General features: G+C 31.8%; 2 protein-coding genes across 3 annotated transcripts; both read left to right on the top strand.

The window, feature by feature from the left end:
• Positions 2,554 to 4,594, top strand: LOC105176795. Its single transcript, XM_011099704.2, has 3 exons — positions 2,554 to 3,074; positions 3,301 to 3,417; positions 4,173 to 4,594. Exons 1-3 carry the CDS (start codon positions 2,691 to 2,693, stop codon positions 4,248 to 4,250), a joined length of 579 nt encoding a protein of 192 aa, XP_011098006.1. The 5' UTR covers positions 2,554 to 2,690; the 3' UTR covers positions 4,251 to 4,594.
• On the top strand, positions 4,626 to 6,495 carry LOC105177045 (vacuolar iron transporter homolog 2-like). 2 transcript variants are annotated; one of them, XM_020698720.1, is made up of 2 exons: positions 4,626 to 4,740; positions 5,459 to 6,495. In XM_020698720.1, exon 2 carries the CDS (start codon positions 5,607 to 5,609, stop codon positions 6,393 to 6,395), a length of 789 nt encoding a protein of 262 aa, XP_020554379.1. In that variant the 5' UTR covers positions 4,626 to 4,740; positions 5,459 to 5,606; the 3' UTR covers positions 6,396 to 6,495. The 2 variants fall into 2 exon arrangements, with proteins under 2 accessions (XP_020554379.1, XP_020554380.1); XM_020698721.1 differs by lacking the exon at positions 4,626 to 4,740 and having other exon boundaries at positions 5,131 to 5,556; positions 5,656 to 6,495.

Here is a 21,239-nt window from a genome sequence, read left to right as displayed (position 1 = left end):
GGGTGGCGCATTCACTAGTTTTAGCATTATTGTACGACATCAATAATTCATTCTAATTTCTCCCTATCAATGATGAAATGACCAAAAGATTAAAAGTAACATGGACCCCATGTCATGTACGAGAAAGCCTTTAATTTTTTTTTAGAAAAAAAAAAAAAAGAAACAATCCTCTTGTGATATCGCAAATAAGTAAATTATCCTTTTATGAAAAAATAAATAGTGATTTACCTCCATATATTTTTTAAAATACAATAATTTATTCCCCTATGATTTTTGAAATGAAGCAATTTATCTCCCTAAAGGTAAATTGCTTCATTTTAAAAAGTATAGGAGGGTAAATTGCTATATTTTTTTCATAGTGTGGTAATGTGCTCATTTTCAATATCACATGAAGGTAAATTGCTATGCAAGAGAAAGCCTTTAATTTTCTTTTAGAAAAAGAAATGTATAAGATTTTAAACTAAAAACTAAAAGAGAAAGTCTCCATTCTCACTTTCTCACTTTATCGCTTTCTCTTTACTTCATAATAATATATAGATAATTACATTTGTATCTATGACATGTGCTCTGTTTATACGAATTATATCTATTTTTTTTTTAATAATTACATAAATTATTCACGATTCAAAAAATTGGAGTAGTTTGTGTAATGATGTTGATACTTTTATAGAGCATATGTATAATTTTATAAAAAGTATGGATGACTTGTGTAAATTATGACGACGTTTTTGATCGATATTGTGTAATTATCAAAAAGACGGGAATGGTTTTGTGTAAATAGACCATAATTTAGAGGTGTAAATTTAATTATTTTTTATATACTAGTTGTTGTTGCATACGGTACCATGAAATATAAAAAATATCAATGTTAGATGAAGAGAAATTATTAAAATATGTGAGAATGAAAACAACTGCGAGAATTTATTAAAAATATGAAACTGTGTGAGTAAAAAACAGAGAATCATGGAGTAGCGGGTTAAGAGAAAAAAAAATATAACTATATAATTATTAAAAAAATATTATAATTACTATTTTAGTCAATTATTTTTTTTAATGAAAAAAATAAATTAAAGGATAATTGAGGTATTAAAAATATATACGATAAAACAGTGTTCTTTTATAATAGTATTGATAATGAATCGTTCACGTGGCAACAGTGGTTTTGAATTTTATATTTGATATAACGGTTTTATTTCTTACGTTATCTACAAAGCATGTTGAAAATTAAATACAGTTTATTATGAATATTAAATTCATTTTAATTTTTTTCTTTCTTGTTCATCTTTTGTTTTTATAGGGTGAATAGCAATTTATCCCCCTATGATATTGAAAATGACCACATTATGCCCCTATGAAAAAATATAGCAATTTATCCCCTGTACTTTTTAAAATAAAGCAATTTACCTCCCAGTAAATTGCTTCATTTTAAAAATCATAAAAGATAAATTATTATATTTTAAAAAATACAAAAAAATAAATCACTATTTATTTTTTCATAATCACAAGGGGTTGCTTGCATTTTTCACGTTTTTATAATATGGTGCTATATGAATTTCATAATAAGCTTCGATGATGAGGAAAACTTGTGGGATTTGCCTTATTTTGAATTTTGGCATCTAGTAAGCATTTATAACTAGCTATATTCGGAGTTTATAATGTTATAATTTAATTCATCGATCCCAAAAATAAAAGAAAACTCATAAGGTAAAGTTTCAGGATAAGAAAGATGGATTGTAAATCTTTTTAATATTGAAAAATGTTGTATACTTTGAAAATGCAATTATATAGTTATCTTTTAATTTAACGTAAAACAATGTATCGAACTGTGGGTGCGAAGAGAAGCCCAATAGAAAATATAACTAAAAGAAACAAGAAGTTTAACGCTACAACCCAAGATAATAGAACAAAGAGCCGGCGCAAGAGGTATAGCTGGTAAAAACTTAAGAAGATGTGCATCATTACCCTATCCTTTAAGCTAAGCACCCAATTGTTGGACTTCAGAAAACACCTCCTGCTGATCTTGTCCGGAGCAAAATGAGGAAGATGGAGGAAACTATGATGAGCAAAACTTTGTCTAAGGACGGAACAAAAACAAAAACGGTACTTGAAATCATAAGAAATAAATAGGCGTTCCAGCTAACAGAGCCATAGTTTCCTCACCTTAGAACGAAAGAAATTCAAAATGGAACTCAAGAGAGTCATGTTCTTACCAAAAACACATTCAAATGCTGTCAGTAAACTTGAATGCAAATTTATGAGGATTCTGGACATAATGGACATTTTCCTTCAAAGACCTATGAGAAAAGTTGGCAGTTTAAAAGCAGAACAGCAGAAGACTCGAATTGATATCCTGCCAATTTACTTTAATAAACAAGGCCTAAAAGTATATTGATCTTATTGGAGTCCCACTTCCTACTATACCTTGTTAGATTCATTTTTTTTACATCAAATTTGATTGACATAAATGAATTATAAAATAAAATAATAATTTTTTAAAATTATAATTAATTTTTCCCGATCCAAACACTATTGGTATTATAATTTTCGAGAAAAGCATTGAAAATTGGAGCTCAAGATTATTGTGGGTGAATCTGAACCATGAAGTACTCATAGCCATACCCCGAATCATTTCCGCCAAATGGAAAAAATCTAAAAACAATTTTCTCTGTCTCTCCTCAACGCAGACTGCCATGGCCGCATTAGCTTCTACTCTTGCACCTGTCCGTATGTCAACAACAGTATTCAATCCATGGCGACAAAGTTCCTCACCTCTTTCTCGGCTGCTGCTCAAGGCAATAAGGGCTTATCCCAGCAGCCAGAATTTCAAGTCATTTTGCCCGCGGAAGCTGAGAGTGGTTGCTGCGACTGAGGGCTCTGCTACAAATCGAAGCAAGTCTAAACAAGATGATGATGATGATAATGGCGAAGACCCTTCAGTTCCTTCATGGGCTAGGCCCGGTTCTGATGAGCTTCCACCATGGGCCCGTCAGGACGCCCAGAAAGATTCTTCCTCTGGCTTTGAGGTTCCGTTCTTTGTTTACTTGCTTGCATCTGCTATCACTGCCATAGCCGCGGTAATGGATTTTTCTGCAGCAATTATTGTCTTTGTTATTTATAATTTCTTTTGAGGTTTTGTGGTTTTTTTCTTTTGTTTAATTTTTTTTGCAATGAATTTAGTTATGGTGCAGTTATTTTCTTGGGTGATTCTCTGAAGTTATTCTGGGCCAATTGCTGGAATTTTGAGCTAACTATGTGTTGAGAGGTTACTGAATTTTTCAAGGGTTTTGATTGTTTATGCAGATTGGTTCTATCTTTGAGTATGTGAATCAAAGGCCTGTTTTTGGAGTTTTGAACTCAGATAGTGTGTTTTATGCTCCGTTGCTCGGGTTCTTTGCATTCACCGGCATCCCTTCTTCTGTAAGTTGTTTCTTTCTCATTGTTGTTTTTCTTTACCTCTCCTTTATTGGCTAGTTATATATGATAGATGATATGAGATAATACACTTGATGGTGATGATGATCTAGTAGTAATTGGGGTCTTGATTTTCCAACTTAAGAGATTCTAAGCTTATCGTTGTTATTTGTCTCGTGTAATTCATCAAGTTCTCATCTTGGATGAGCCTCTCTTTAAAATGCAAAGCGGATGTTCTTGCACGTATCCCAGCGATCACTTGTTCTGATTCTACATATTGATCATTTTGGACTAAAAGAAAACTTTGGGGTGCATTATTTACATTGTGTCAAATTTCTTCACTCTCAATAGTTATAAGTTTATAGGACATATGAAAGAGAATGGAAAGAAAAGTGAAAGTTGAAAAATTAGTTTTTCTCACTTGTGTTAACATAAAGGTTAGGATGAAAATTCTCATTCATAGTCCAGCATTAGGAGAAAATGAGACAAATCACTGTCTAGCCTGGTTATGCATGTGAACATATTCGCCTTATGTTTAGCTTGGAAACAAAAAAGATTATGATTCTCCATTGTGTTCTTCCATACATGATCCAATTTATGAACGGAAGTTTCTGAAAACTAGCTTGTTAGTGGTGCTTTAATACCAAATGTTTTGATATTTGATAACCTCCGTCAGGTTCTCTAGTTGTATGCTATTGGACAATGAGACAATTAACTGCTGTATTTAACTCGTATTTTCACTTGCTTTTGTCCAAACCCAGGCTTTTCTTTGGTTCAAATCCGTGCAAGTTGCTAATAAAGAGGCTGAGGAACAAGATCGGAGGGATGGATATCTCTAGGGTCCTCCTTCTTTCTAGTATGCTTTGCGTCCATAGTACATAGTCAAGTCAATGCAGCCAAAGTAGTTCTCCTACATGCCATTTTTGTCGTGCTGACATGGTTATATAAGTGCTTCATTGTAAATTACAATCCAACTTCTCTTTTTAATTCCTTAATTCATATTGAGGACTTCCCATAAGCTTCAGCCTCAAGAACTGATGAAAAGAGAATGATCTGCAATTGTCCCCATGACACTGTAATGCTTGGTTACCACTGTAATTCCAGTTTCACTCAATAGTTTGGGGTACAAAATCTCCGGGAGATTCTTGGCACTAATAGTGGAACTTTCTGGAGGATGCAACAATCGAGCATATTACTATGTCGATTTTATCTCTCATTTCATCCATTTGAGAGTATCAATTAATGTGATTGCCCGTCTATCCGCCCATTCTATTGTTATGAATTCAATTCAGTCATACTGTCAAGTTATGCAGAAAATATGAAAAGAAGGTAATTGCAAAGCACAAGATTACGTGGTTTGACTCCTATGTTCATTGTTGCTCAATATCGATTTTTGCTTGGACAACTTTTTGTGAGATTACGATAAAATGTTGCGTTGTAACTTAACACTTGAGATTGGAGTTGGGTTCACAGTTGTTGGGCCTGATTGGGGCAGGTTCCAGACTCCAACATGTATTACAGTCTAATGTATTCACATATTAGCAGGATAAAGTGTTCTTTCATGAAGCATCGAGGATGTATTGCAAATTGCCATCAGTGATCCATTCTATAGTTCTTTGTTTCTATTCGTAGATGCCTTTTCTGGGATCTTTTATGCTTGTGTTTGTTCTAAAGGCAGAAGCATCTAGTTTTCTGCAACAGAACACAGGGGAAAGTATTGTTGGCGAATTGTTTCTGCTTTTTGTCCCATACTGTAGGTGAACTTTAGCAAAATACATGAAATAGTGGCGTCTTTTTGTATGATTTCTTTGTGTGAAGTCGACTTGCTTGGTTTCCAACGTTTTTGGTGCCTCGCAGCATTAGTCTAATTAACCAAACGACACAGCCGCATATCGGAAGCCCCGTAAACTGGATTAATCTCCCATCAACATTGGTTACCTATCTGATTGAGGAACAGGAATCTTTATGTTGCTATTTTTGTTCAAGATTTTCCTCTCATTTTTCTCCTTACCCGAATCTTCATTGATACATTTTGACTTTTCTGTAGTCTATGTCCATCGACGCCACCTATGAAGAATCTTGGTAGCTCCTAAGATGCTGATCAATGTCAATATCCTCTCTAATTATATATTGCTTCCACGAGCAGTGAGCGTGTCTTCCATTGAAATCCACACTTCCTTATATTCTCAGATTTTATGACTACTTCTACTCAATCTCGTGCTGAAATCGAGCTCTCTGTTGCAGACTGTGAGGATGAAAGGGTTAACCTGATACAACGGGCTCAGTGGCTGAGAGCTGCCATTCTTGGAGCGAACGATGGGTTGGTTTCCACTACATCCCTGATGCTTGGGGTCGGGGCTGCTAAAGAGGATCAGTGGCTCATGATTGTCTCCGGCCTAGCCGGAGCTCTTGCCGGTGCCTGCAGCATGGCTGCTGGAGAATTTGTCTCCGTCTCTGCTCAGAGAGACATCGAACAGACAACCATCGACAAATGCAATCCGAGATCTCAGATTTCCAACAAGCAGCCTCAAGGAGCCACACTGGCTGACAGTGACTCTGCCATCAACGGTTATGTTGAGTCATCACAGCCCAAATTCGAGCAGATTTTCTCTCCACATCAGTCGCCTTTCATGAAAGTCATAGCACAAGATAGACAGGGCTCGAGGCCGGATAATAACATGGAAGCAACGCTGCCGAATCCATACAAAGCTGCAGGAGCATCTGGGCTATCGTTTCTATGTGGATCGCTCATTCCCCTACTGTCCGCAATGGCGTTTTCTGTGAAGAAACTCAGAGTTGTGGGTATAGTAGTTGTGGCCTCTATAGCACTGGCCGTATTCGGGGCAATGGGAGCCCGTTTCGGTGGTTCACCAGTCAGGGTATCTGTCGTTCGAGTTCTGGTTGGAGGGTGGTTTGCAATGGCTGTAACATATGGCTTGCTCAAGCCTTTTGATAGGGATCACAAGGGTCTTGAGGCTCATTAGATTGTGAAAAAATGCAGTGTTCATGAAAGTTTGAGAGTGATTCATTTCATCGTCCATGCAATTATATATACACGTTTCCACTATTTCTACACAAACCTATTTAGAGGAAAATCTTCTATCACATTTTCATGTCGAACAATAACATTACATTTATTTTAATGGGATTATCAGAGCTCAAAAAATAAGTACAAGTACACACTCAAGTTTTCGAGTTTTAAATTTCTGATTGGATCATTTACTACAATTAGAAGGGTTCTACATATATATTTTTCAAGGTAACATTCGACTTCTTTGATTTCAAAGTCAAATTTTATAATAATTTGGAAATTTCATCCATGAAAATAGGAGAAAGAATCAAAGTCAAATTTTATAATAATTTGGAATTTTCATCCAGAAAAATAGGAGAAATTGCGTGTGTTATCCAAGAATAGTCTTTCAAGTGCGTGGACAACAAATTAAGAGGAAGAATCAGGGCGCTAATCTTAGTTACTTGAAGGCTTTATCTCAAAATTATAATTTTCCTTCATAAGTTATGTATAATTTGTCCATATTATTTTTCTTATCTTGTAACATCTTTTCCAAATCATGAAATTTGTAAATTAGCGTATGGAGTTATACTAATTCAAAAAATTATAAAAAAAATCATGAAATTAGTGAATTTTTTATCAAATATTTTTTTCGAGATATTAGGTATGTTTAATAAAAAAAAAAATTTGTCATTTATTGTAATTTTGCATTAATCTGAGCTTAAATCATAGTCAGATCTACAGTTTGTACGGCCTAACATCAAGGGCTTCTAATGCAGGTTTATGGGTCGGATCATACTAACTTGCCTTAGATTTGTGCTAAAGGAGATGAATTTTCATTTTGTTTGGACGTTTAACTTTTTGTTAAAATGTAAAATAGAACCCAATTGAAATTTTGATATACGATATCGAGTTTCACATTATTATGGTTGGAATCTTTTATCATACTTGACATTAATATATTATTGATATGTACCCATTTAAAATTAAAAATATAATTAAGTGATGCTAAGAAGAAATTAAAGGTAGTCAATTCACTTTTTGTATGGATTTTTGGAAATCTTTGTGGATATTTTGGTAAATTTGCATGCTTATTTGTTGTTCTTAATGCTTTGGAGATATTTTGGCCATTTTGCATATTAATTTACATTTTGACCCTCTAGATGGTGTTACAGTCCTTTTACTTGTTAATACATACTTTAGGCTTTTTAGATATTTACATGAGTTTTTTTAATTGCTCCATACCGGATTTTTGTTAAATCCACAAGATGAAAGATTTTCAAGAAAAATTCTAAGTTCAATGGAGACTGACCCTGCTAAATGAAGGTTAGTACTCCGATACTTGAGTCAGTAACAGTTTTACTAAAAAAGAGTAAATGGAACTTGAATTAAAGTAAAAATAATGGTGTAGAGAAGTGATAAAGTGTATATGTTCATGTTGAGTGCAAAACATAGGTTCAAAATGGTCTAAAATTGAGAGATAAATGAGGAGAAGAAGTGAAAGTTTGAGAATGAGGAATGATGTTACCAAATGACTGTACAAAACCTCTATTTATAGGCATGTCGTTTGAAAGCCCTTTGAGTCAACTAATTAACCAAATAAACCGTGTAGGATTTGGACTTGATTTGACTGAAATACATCAAGTTGACTGAGTTTTGCCATGTCTGTCTAAAAATGCGGGAATCCATTACTCATCATAGCTTATTTTCCATCAATCTACTAGGCCCACTTGAAGATATTTTAGGATGATATTTCCTGATGTGCTTGCAAGCTATATAACGTGTTCGTTCAGCTATATGAAGACGCATCCGACTGGAATGAGTTTGTTTCTTAGGCTTGCCGGTTCAGTAAAGTAGGAGGTAAGCCTATGGGCCCTACCTCCCTGCTGATGGCCAACTAGGTTGATTTATCTTGCTTATGGGCTTAGTCCATGAAAGGTTTAGAGGGCATCATCACTCCCTCCCCCCCCCCACTCCAGGAGTGCAAATCGTAGAGTTAGATTGTTGGAGTAGGTAGATCTTTCATGCTCATCAGTAGAACGAATCTCGCTAGGCTTCTTGAGCAATGTTGAATCCTTCTACAAGAAGAAACTAGAGCAGCCAGTTTGGCTCATAACTAGTTGGGTTATTGTCCCTTGCTTATGGGTTCTATCCACGTATTTTAAGGGGCATCATCACTCCCCCCTACTCCAGGAGTGCCAACCATAAAGTTGGACTGTTGAGTAGGTAAGATAGTTTGCAAAAATAAGAGAAAAAAACAAAAAAGGAGAAAGAATTTTTCATTTCCTATTCGTGTTGTTAGCCGGGCGAATCATGTAGTGCTAGCTGGACTTGTTTTATTTCACCTCTATGAGGATAGCCAATTCTTTTCTTTTGATACCACCATCAAAGAGTGGAAGCACCATTATTTCTTCATATCGTCTCCCACTCTCTAGCGTTTTCCTATTATATGGGTTTATGTTGCCCCTTAACTTCCTAGGTATTTAGTCTGCAATCGCCCTGCTCCTTTCAAGCTTCTACTAGATTGCTTAAATGCCTTTCAATACGATCCTCGCTAGTTAGTTCATCCAACCCTTCATTTCCGTTATGTTCTGAGTCTTAAAGAGGTCGTCCTGTGGTATAATGCTTAGTATGTTTTGTTTATTCGCATTTGATCCTGCAAGTTTTTAGTTACTGTATGTAATGTGTAGGTATACTTGTATTTTTCATTTGGAGTCAACATGTTCAACCACTTGCTGCAGGACAAAGCTCTAAGAGAGGGAAAGTTCCTTGAAGCAGGTTCTTATACCAAACGCCCATTGGCGAAAAGTCTGCCTTCTACCCCAGCTAGTTCAGCTTCCATTGGGGATCTGAAGGGAAAATGCCAAGCTGATCCTCTCCCTATGCCCTCCAAGTGAGCTAAGGGATCAACAATTCTTCTAGCTCCCCTAGCTCTCAAGCTTGCTGCGCGAGTTGAAACACCTCCCTGCTACGGTTAAAGTGAAGAAGGAAAAATTGAGCAGCATGAAGAGGGTGAAAATAGCCGAGCTGCTGATTTCTTAAAGGGGAACTTTTTCCTCTAAATAAGGCTTTTGTGAATACTATGCCTCGTCCCCAAGCCATAACTTTGCTAGCTTCACACATTAGTAAGGTAAACGATATTTAATTTGTGAGAGTAAAATAACATATATTTGACCTGCTTGGTAGATAGCTTTGCTAGATAGGGGATTGTCAACTGGCTAGAGCAAAGTGGGCCAACTACGGAGGAGGCTCAACAGAAACTGGAGGAGCTGGAGAAGAATGCACAGGAAAAGGAGTGTACATACGAGGCGAGCCTAGCCCATCTGAGATATGAGACCAATAGCCTCCATCAGCACCTAGAGCACTAAAGAGGGGAAGAAGGTGCAAGAGAAGATGTGGTCCAGCAGGCTTGCAGATTTCAAGAAATCTTTGGAGTTCCAACGCCTGTTATTAGATAGTGTTTTGAAATATTATTATCATGGTACGGGACTTGCGCTTCCAAATTTGCTAATGCGGGCTATCCTCCTCTTACTGAAGGATAAGCAAACAGATTGGCTCAGGAATGGGCGAGCGGAAGTGCGGGTAAAATAAAAAGAAGCGACAAAATACGCATAATCAAAATTATTTCTACGACCAATAAAAGGATTTACCCTTTGTTTTCTCGGGCGTTCAATGTAGAATGTGAAGGCACCGCAAAGTGCGAGTGGATCGGCCAGGGAACATGCAAGCAAAAGCGGTAATATAAAAGTACGTAAATTAAGAACGAAACATAATAAAACCACAATTTCAATGGGTGTCACCTTTAAGTTCACCTTTCAGCTAGACTTGGGCTAGTGTCAAATACTTTTATTAATTAAATATAAAAAAACTAATAATTCTTGACAACCCTTGATTAAGAAAGCCCATCACCATGGGTGGTCGTCTAGCAATAGTCCATGGCACTAGAGATTGGGTGATATCCATGTGAACTTTTAGGCTACTGAGTCCATACAGGTACGGTTCGTTTACCGTCTCCCGACCTTAGTCTAGGGCATGAAAGTGGGTGTCGGTTCCCATCCTGTACTAGGCGTCTATGCATCATACTTGAGATCGCGTTACGCCAAATTGCTCGATATAGGAACCTAGTTTTCCTATTCAACTAAGAACTGTGGCCACAGGTTTATAGAGTGTTAACGCATCTCACAGTGCATAGAAGATACCTCTGTCACGTTTTGACAGGGGATGGATCCTCTTCTTGGAACTCACCATCCTCGCTACATACTTTGACCGCACTAGACAAGGCCTATGATGACCATGTCTAAGGCATGATCACTTCTCTCACAAATCTAAGATACAGTTATCACATGCACGTGAGTGTCGTGATTCCTCAAGTTTGAGAACTACTCCCGTACTGTTGGAGCTGGGGACTCAAATTATAACGACCAAGCCTCCAAGGCTTCCATATTATGATCCCCGCGAGTCTATTCACTCGATTCGACACCTAGCCAATCGATCCAGTAAGATCGCATAGACGTCCCACGTCTGTCGCTGATGAAATACGAAACTCATCAAATGAATGCGACTCTTAGTGCAAGCCTCATTAGGACTCTCGATGCCCAATCTCGAGGTCCTCGACTTGGAACATTTCAGATCCAACCCTTGGCAATTGATTTCATGACCGCCATCTAATGTGCAGTGCAACTGTTGCACGGTTAAGTTGTCTGTGGGCATCTGTTGTGACGTCCAAGCAATGATTGACGTAATTTGATAAGCATAATAGATATATGTGTCGAAGATGAATACTTACCATATCCATCAGGTCAGCATTGCTTAAATAAAGATTGCTTGAATGGTTCTCAAAACTGCCAATCTAATTGACTTTTGGTTACCTATTCCAACAATCTCCCACCTAACCTTAAAGTTAATTACTCATGTTTTTAGATTAATCTGATTCTAAGCAATCTGCGATACTGGCTAGGTCTTATGGGTCTTTTCGTTTCTATCAATTTCCTGCGGTCTAACCGCATATTACATCTTCCTATCATCACTCAAAGTAACTGATAGTGTTGTTTTTTGGTCCTAATCGTTTTCCAATATAACTTTAATATTTTCATTCATTCAATTTATCATGATAAGGTTCCTGTGGTATTCCACTTGGAACCTTTCTTTTGTTACCACACTATCATAAATATCGAATGTACGTTGGTTTTAAGATTAAATATTATTCATATGATCCTGTAAGCTACTATCGCTATGGCCATCCAGAATCAACTCTCTATTAATGTGTGTGAAGGGAACTTCTTCAATCCTTATTCAGGTACTAAAGATAGCCCCTCAACAGTTGTTTGTTGCCTCTTCGATGCACACTCAATATCCGTTGTTATGCTCAAAAAGAACAGCTTTGATAACGGCTTTGTCATCCCAAAACCACAAAATATTAAAAAAAAGAATCATGACGTCAACCACCTATTTCCATTCCTTTAGAGTGCAAGAACCCTTCTAATTTTTAATAGGATTTGAAACCACAGTTCAATCCGCCCCAAATCCCACCTTTCCTTATAGTGGATCAGGGATGTGATTTTGTCAAAAACTACAGCGGCATGTCATTAATCATCTTCTGTCAGGTTTGTTTCGGTATTTTAATTCAAAGAAGGGGCAAAGATGGGAGACCTCATGAATTAATGACAAAATGAGGACATAAAACATAATCAGCATCAATTGGGTCACGCCACAGTCAGGTGCTATGACGGGCCGCACCACTTTGTTAGAGACTCGGCAGAAACGGAGTAAACGTAATATTGGACCAACTTGTTTGGGATATCGGAGGCTATAGCACACCTGCCCTAAAGAATTTTATTCTAAAACGATTTGTTTGCTAAACCGAATAAATCGTTTTTGTGTATCTTTCATTAGCAAAAGTGTCTTTCTGGCAGACAGAAATTAAGCTCTAAGGTTTGAAATCTCCGAAGTTTAGCACTTTATACAGTTCTTTTATACAAAAAGTGCCTTTTGAATTAAGGGTTTGGGAATTAGTTCTTTTAATGTTTTCTAGAAGCAATCACGACTTTAATCCATATATAGTTAACATCTTTAACTTTTTCACACTTAGAAATCAAAACAAAGTCATTAGTAAAACGAACACATGACTCAGGTGGGGAGCCATAATTAGGGTTTCAAGTAAACCCTAGTCAACTCCACGAGTGCAGCCATTCAATCCACGAACCCTATTTTTCATTTTAAATATTATTATATTTTTTATTTTATTAATATCATGTATCTAATTTGTTTAAATAAAATAAATGATGTTTCATGGTATTAATTTGAGATATATAAATTCAATCCATTTTCATACATGTTTTCATATACTCGAATTTAGGCTCGTATATACGTAACAAAAGAATAAAAAAAAGAATTACTTTTATACTGTAAATTATTACAACTTAAAATTTTTTGTAAATCGATACTTTTTATCACAATCAAATAAAATCGATACAAAAGTGTAAGTTTTGACCACAGTTAATTAAAACTTGTCATGGTTTTAGCTATGGCCAAAACATCTATTATTAGTCATAGCTACTTACTGCTATTTTAGCCTCGCTTGTAACAACGGCTTTAATAATCGTTCTGCAGCTTTAATTACTTAATATTTTGCTGCATTTTTTCAATTTAAATTGTTTTTCAATTTTCTATATGTAGTTACTATTTTTATTATTATTTTTTGAAGGTGAAGAAGAGTTTGAACTCCCTAAAAAAATAAAAAAGATAAAATTAGCTACAAGGAGTACCAAATGACAATTTTGATATTGCCACAATTATAGATATATATATCTAGCGGCAAGAAATTTTATTTTACTTTAATAATAATTCATAATTTTAATAGTGACTATTATTATATAAAAGTTGTTATTAATTAAAATTATTGACAAGCATAAAGTTGTCGTTAAAATCAATTAGTTAAATATATAAAATGACGACCTAGTAAGAATAAGTAATAGTGTTACTAGAGGATGATGTCATGACTAAATTGTTACTATACATATGTTTTATTATGTATAGTGACAACTCTATATATAATTTTTTTTATTAATAATTATAAAATAATAAAATTTAAATTATCAAGTTTAATATATATTTTTATGTGATAATTTTAAAATTATCACTAAATACTTTATCAATTTGTCGCGGTGACCTGATTAAGCATGCTCGAAAAAAGGAGCATAAGATGATTTCTCCAATCTGCATGTCTGTTTAGCTGACCTGAGTGAGCCATTGAACTCGAGGTTTATGTATTTATGGATAATTCTCTTTTTAAAAAATTTAGTGTAATTATACGTAAATTTTATTTAATTTAAAAAATTATATTTAGTACTCCTGAGGTTTGTTTCTGTATAATAAATAAGTTTCTCATTAGTTAATATTTATCAAAATTCTTGATATTAAAAAAAATCATAAAAGATATTCATATTTACCCCCTATTGATTTATTACTGATTTATTGAATGTCAAATAATTTCTTTTATGGTCAAATTATCCTTATACATCTTCACATGTTAATGCATATTTGAATAATATTTTTACCACTGTAAAGGTAGTTTAGTGAGGAAATATTTTTTTTGATTTTCACTATAAAAGAAAATGCGGGATTTGGGACGAATAACGCAACTGTTCCAAAAATCATTCCTAATTGGAACGGTCATTGGAATTCTTGAGGAGCGAAATCAATTCGCTGACATTTGGATCCTATTAAATTCCATCATCTATTTTTAGAACGGCCAAATCATTACTAGAACTATTTCAAATTTAATGTTACAAGTTGTGTTTCTACGGTCGTGCCAACTTTGGAATCATAACATATTGTAATGCATTTTGGAGAGGTTGCAGAAACATTGGAACGGCCCACCAATTGCACATAGTTACCGTTCCAAAATGAGGTCCAACATCCGTTGAAAGATAGACAATTCAAAAAATTATTTTGAAGATGAGGTACAATTTGAGATGGTTTAAGTACTTATAAAAACTTGTATTACAGTTCCTAAATATAGTATTTGTGGGAAATTATATGTTTCAAGAACCGACTCAAAGTGAGTTACAATTCCGCACGGTCTTGATGGATAGAAAATGTGGTATTACAATAACCGTTCCAAGGACATTACAACTTTTTGCCGTTCGTACCGTGTTCTAGGACCCATTCCTAAATGTTTGTAATGGCTAATTTTTGGAATTCCGAACTCCAGCCCAGTGCCTGTTCCAAATTTTCCTATATATATGTTACTTTTGTTTTATTTAGCCTCACTTATAAAATTTTGTATATTTTTCGATGTTAAATATAATTTACCCTCCTATGTTAATGGAAAAGTGCAAAAAAAAACCCTGTGGAAAAAAAAAAGTGCAATTTACCTCCTTATGATTTATAAATTGATGCAATATTCATGCCTCCGGAGGGGGTAAATTGCATCATGTTCAATATCTCATAAATTAATGCAATTTACCTCCCTCGAGAGGGGGTAAATTGCATCATTTTCAATATCTCAAGGAGGTAAATTGTAATTTATTTTTTCATAGCGGCTTTTTTGCACTTTTTCATTAACATAGGCAGATAAATGGTATTTAACTCATTTTTTCACTTGGACGATTCCGTTCCACCACAAACAGTTCCAATCTGTACGTTACATTGGTGAAATTTTAATTTGAAACGGTAAGCTTTCAATTTGACCGCTTCAATCCCTTCTCCACTCCTGCCCAAAAAGAGGAGGGAAAATCATATTTTGTAACGATTTTCTAAATTTGACCGTTATAAGATGAGTTCCAACATAATCATTTGGTGCCTCTTGCAAAAAAAGGCAGGAAAAACAAAAGTTAGAACGGTTATATTTTTAAATAATCGTTCCTAATTATATTTTAATATTATTTTATTTTAAAAGTAATTAATTAACATATCCTTTTAAATCTGACCGCAAATTCCACGAGCGCATGAATGCGGTGGTGCGAGGACCCCCCGTCCCAATTGAGGACGATATGAACGTTGCTGATTATGAGAGTTTAGATGAGATTTTATTTTTATATTTTGAAATTGAATAATTTTTATTTTAATATAATTTTGTTGCTAATTTTACATTTTTTCATATTTTTCATAATGTTTATTGCATTTCATCATTTAATATTTATTCAATTATTTAAACTCATACATATAATTAAATTTAATAATTTGTTTTAAATTTTAAATTATTATTTAAAATTATATAATTAAAAAAAATTAAGAACAATTTTAGTAATTGCAAACAAAATGTTACAAATTTAAAAAATAACACCGTTCCAAAAATCATTGCAAAAATATTTCTAAATAGGAATAAATGTTTCTACATATATTCCAACTCATACTAATGCATACACCATTATGTGTTCCAAGAAATACTCCTAAAACAGTTAGAAGAGAGAGTTCCAAAAGAATAATAAATCGTGCCTAATAGTATTCCAAAATATGCGCACAATACAATTCTAATGATCGTTCCTAATTATATCACTATCTTAAATAACAACATTTTCAAATTTCAGCCGAGCGTATTCCAAAAATCCTTCCAAAATTATTACAAATTTATTTATACAATCGTTCCAAAACTTATCTAATGTATTCCAATCAATCAAATCAAAATTTCATATTCAAATACACTATTAGGAACGATCAAGAACAATGTGGTATAATACCAGTTCCACATTAGGAACGGTCCTACACAAACCGTTCCTAATTTTTAGGGAACGATGTCTATAACGACGGAAAGAACGTTCCAATATCCATTTCAAATTGATTTTTTCAATTTCCAACCATTCCAAAAGGCAAAAAAACCATTCCTAGATTCGTCCCAAATTTCGTATTTTTTGTAGTGTTCAATAAGTTAGTAATAAGTCAATCAAGAGTAAATACCAAATTTCTTACAACTTTTTTGTTAATATGAACAAATTCAATGAATTTCGACTGACGTACGAGTCTATTTGTAAGATGGAAGCAAACCTCAAATATATTAAAAGTAATTTTTCAAATCGCAAAAGGACTTATGCATAATTACCAAACCTCAAAGAATGGGAGTATAATTATCCCTTTATTTATTTATTTTTGATCGAACTTGATCGATGCATTTATAGGCCATCTAGAGCTAGCGACTCGGCTTGTGAACTTTTTCTATTTTTAGTTATTTTTACATATTAATAAACTACAACATAATTATTAATAGTAACGACAGATTAGTGTTCGTGATCAATAACAATGTCTATTATAGCGATAATGAGCAACTTAAATTTCATAATAGTTTTATATAACAATAAACAAATAAATAATTTAAAATAATCATGATAATAATATAATTCATAAAGTAAAATATATAAACATGCTTTATCAGTTTATTGATAAAAATATATCAAAATACTATTTTTATTTTCTAATTTATACTTTTAAATTAATTAAATTAAAAATCAACTTAAGTCAAAAGTAATAAACAATTTCCACAATTTATTTACAAAATTATATGTATTTAATTATTTTTTCAAACACTGCAACTTTATTTTTTTTTTCGATTTTAACTTTTGTGTTTTTATGCCAATGATTGCCATAAATTATTTTGATTTGCTTTACATGATGGAATTAACGCGGCTTCAACATCTTTTTTGTTGTGAATCCAACTTTTTGTTCTTTACCTACCAAATCCAAAATATTATATAATTTCATAAAAATAATTAGTGCAATTTACATTTGCACCTATGAGGTTAGGCAAAATCACACAACCCCTCCTATTTTTTATAAAATTACAACTACACCCCATAAAATTATAGTTATCATTACATCTACACTTCCTATTTAAAAGAAAAGTTTACACAAACACCCTCAGGCACGTAGCAGTAATTTTGTAAAATACAGGTGGGTTTTTATGTAATTTGGTCTAATATAAGAGGGTGCCAACATAATTTATCAAAATAATAAATGCATTATTATGGGATTTTATTAAATAACTAATTAATACATACCCTTAATTACCGCTCCTAATTTTCTTATTTTCATTTTTATTTGTTGTTCCCTATAACACAAAAAGGAAAAGAAAAATGAAAAATTATATATATCCACGCACTGCAAAGTACAAACCCTATCATAGTGTTTGGATCTGTATTTTGAGGGTTTTGTTCTGTGTTTTGGAGATAGAGAAAGAAAAATAAGGATAAGTAAGTGTGTATTGAAAATAGATGATATGTTTGCATTTGTATTTTGAGGTAATTTAAAATATTTTAAAATAAATGGTGTAGGTTTGATGTTGGAATTTGGGGATAAAAATCACTGTTTATTGTCAAATCATATCTCTTTAATATATATTAATGAGCATAACATATCTCTTTTTTTTTTCACGAAAAAAAAGCAAAAATTTTAAAGTTATATGATTATTAAGTGACAATAATTTTTATCTTATTGCTATATGATTATAAATTAGTAACAAAAATGTTATTAGTAGAAAAAATACTATTGCTTACAATAATATTTACTATGGGTTAAAGCCGTGGTAAATAACTATTCTAAACAACGGTAAATGAAAAATGATGCAGAATCGTAAATTATTCACCATGAAAACTATTTTTGCCGTGGTTATGAGCCATTATTATAAATGTATTTGCCACAAAAACCACTTACGGTTAATAACTGTTGCGTGGTCATGATCAATGACTTTTTAATACGTCTACTAATTATTAACCATGACAGTCTGTCATTGTTAAATGTTATATTTCTTATAGTACGTGCATAAAATTATCATTATAGATAATTAGTAATATGTTTACAGTGACAACACAATGTAGCCACGATAAATATTTATTATTATCATGTCATTACATATATCTCTAATTAACTTTCTCTTTAATGACAATTTTAGGCGTGTCTTTTTTATCATTAATTGTATTAATAAAAAATTTTACAAAAAATATTAAAATCAAAAATTTATTATTATGACAAAATAAAATTTCTATCACTAAATATATATATATATATATATATATAATTAGTCACAGTATTAATACTAAAAATTTAATCAAACTCAAACGAGCTCTAGTTGAATCGGGCACTGGTTCAGCTCACTATAACAAAACAACTCAAAATTATAAAAGAATTGAAAATAAAAATTAATGTTAAAATCAACGTCAATTTAATTAGTAAGTAAAATTTCATTGTTGATCTATGTTATTTAATAGATATTTTAAATAATTCATTGCTAAATTCATTAGTAAGTAATTCTCGTTGCTAAATGCATTAGTAAGTAAATTCTTGTATTAAATAATATAGATAATTAGCAATGAGAATTTTACTTGCTAATTATTAGCTAGACATTATTTTTTTTCTCCATTGCTATTGGGTCATTTTCTTGTAGTGGCTCGAATAGTTTTAATACTATTAAATATATTTTATTATTTTTTTAATAATCGAGTCAAGTCTGAACTAAACTCGCAAATATATTAATAAAAAAATTAAATTCAAGCCTGATTTGTTAAATCAACAAACCCTAAATCGAATATCAAATAATTTAATTAATATTTTAATTTAAAAAAAAAAAAAGGTGGAAGGTTTTCCTTTTTCATGATTTAGGGGACAAAAAGGGATTTTACCATGACTTAGATAATGTGCAGCATAACTAAAGATTAGAAAATCACATGTGAACACTGGTTGGATAGAATAAAGTCGCATTCTTGTTATAAAGTATTGTTTAAATAATTATTAACACTAAAGTCGCCACTTCAGCTTCAATAATTCACTAACATAGGAAAGAAAGTCTATCTTTTGTTGATTAAGGAGTCTTGTGCCTTTTTTCTTGTGTTGGGAACTTTACCCTTTATTCAATTTTTGACTAATTATGGAGAAAATTAAATAATATAAAAAAATATTAATTATGGATTAATATATTAATTAGGATATGCTTTCATGAGTCTTATAGTCTTGCATTATTAATTAATTCCACTAATTTCGCAGCCGAATTTGTTTATTTTCATGATTTTTTTTAATATTAATTAATCGGTTGGAAAGTATACGAATATTATTAATTTTGGCATAATATATATTATGGTGTTTTGATTTGTCAATGATTACCTTTTAATTATTTTTCTTATTTATCTCTTCCTAATTTCAATATTTCTTTATAGTTCAAATGTTTTTATATCTTTTCTTGGAAATATTTGTTTTTATCTCTTCATAACTTGTTACAAGTGATATATACTTCATGTACTAATATTTTCTTCTTTATTTTGCAAAAAGATAAATTCCACTAACAAAACTTTTATTAGAAAATACACTACAACAAAATGATTCAATAACAACGAAAAAAAGTCAGTGTCGAGCTAATTAGCAAGTAAAATTCTCGTTGCGAAACTATACATTATTTAATGCATAAAATTAATTTGCTAATAAATTTAGCTACAAAAATTTAATTGCTAATGAATTATTTAAAGTATATATTAAATAATACAATTAACAACGAATATTTTACTTCCTAATTAAGTCGATGTTGATTTTAGTATAATCTTTTTTAATAGTTATTGAGAAATTATTTTGTACTGATTATTAATTATTTTTGAAAAAATAAGTATTGATGCACACATATTTATTACGTTGCAGTTTCTTTACTAATATAAAAAAAAAAGTCTATCGACACTCACAAACAGAGGTTAATAACGCTATCGTACTGATTTTTTTTTTTAAGTAAAAATGCCCTTCATGATAAAATAGAGTACAAATTATTTTGATACCTAAGTTTTAGCATTATTATCAAATTGATATATAAATTTTTGCAAATGATCAAATTTATACCGATTTTTTTCATAAGTATCAAATTGATACAAGTGTTTTTGCTAATACTTGGATTGATACTTGAGTTTCTTCATAATTGTCGAATAGATACATATGTCTATCTTAATATATTTTGTAAAGACAAAAATATCCTCTAATTTAAAGTTAGTTTCTCTTTTTCTCATTTGAATTAAAATTAACCCTAAGTATTTATTTATTACACTACATGCTATGATAAAATAAATAACATAATTTAATTATGATAGTAAAAATATTAGTGAATAGTAATATATAAATATTTTGTCTTTATTGACACAAAAAGTAAAAATACACTTGATGAGAGCTACTAATTTTATAAATAAAAAGTTAAGGTAAAACTAAAAAAGTATAAAAGAAATTTTAAATTAATTACTTTAATATTACAGTATTTAGGAAAAATAGTAGAATAATATAATTTCATTATTATATAAAAATTAAATGATAATAAATAATTAGACTGAGAAGTGTAATTAAAGTTCACAATTTGAAATAATAAATAAAAAATAAAGTCATCTTCATAAGGTAGATAGCTATTAAGAAAAAAAGAAAAAGAATAGATATAGGAGATAGAAATTTTATATTTCATTTCTAAAAATTAAAACTTAAAGTAAAGATTGGTGAAATTATTTTTTATTAATTTTTTGTTTGTCTTACTATATTTTTTCCTTAAATTATAATATTTTAGAAATTAAATCCAAAAAATTACTTTGTGATCAAAATGTCTTTTAACTTTTATTTTGAAACCATCACTTCCTACCAAATCTATTAAATGTTAATTTTAGTTATTGAATGAATATTCATATATACTATACTAATTTACCATTATTCATTGTCATCATTGAAATAGTATAATTTATTTAATCATAGGACTATATTGTGCTATAAATAAATGTATATATATATAAATTAAATTAGATTAAAAGGGTAATTTTATTATTATAAAATATTCTAAATAAAGATATATATCTATTTGACTTTTACGTAAAAACTCAAGTAA

Source organism: Sesamum indicum, linkage group LG14 (assembly GCF_000512975.1).
Source record: "Sesamum indicum cultivar Zhongzhi No. 13 linkage group LG14, S_indicum_v1.0, whole genome shotgun sequence".
Lineage (NCBI taxonomy): Eukaryota > Viridiplantae > Streptophyta > Magnoliopsida > Lamiales > Pedaliaceae > Sesamum > Sesamum indicum.
This window is presented reverse-complemented; position numbering and strand designations above follow the sequence as displayed.

What these genes read in the sequence shown, in the direction of transcription:
- LOC105176795 (XM_011099704.2), top strand. Translation starts at nt 2,691, where the DNA reads ATGGCCGCATTAGCTTCTACTCTTGCACCTGTCCGTATGTCAACAACA. An exon ending in CTATCACTGCCATAGCCGCG is followed by an intron (nt 3,075 to 3,300) that starts GTAATGGATTTT and finishes TTGTTTATGCAG; the next exon opens with ATTGGTTCTATCTTTGAGTA. An exon ending in TCACCGGCATCCCTTCTTCT is followed by an intron (nt 3,418 to 4,172) that starts GTAAGTTGTTTC and finishes GTCCAAACCCAG; the next exon opens with GCTTTTCTTTGGTTCAAATC.
- LOC105177045 (XM_020698720.1), top strand. Translation starts at nt 5,607, where the DNA reads ATGACTACTTCTACTCAATCTCGTGCTGAAATCGAGCTCTCTGTTGCA.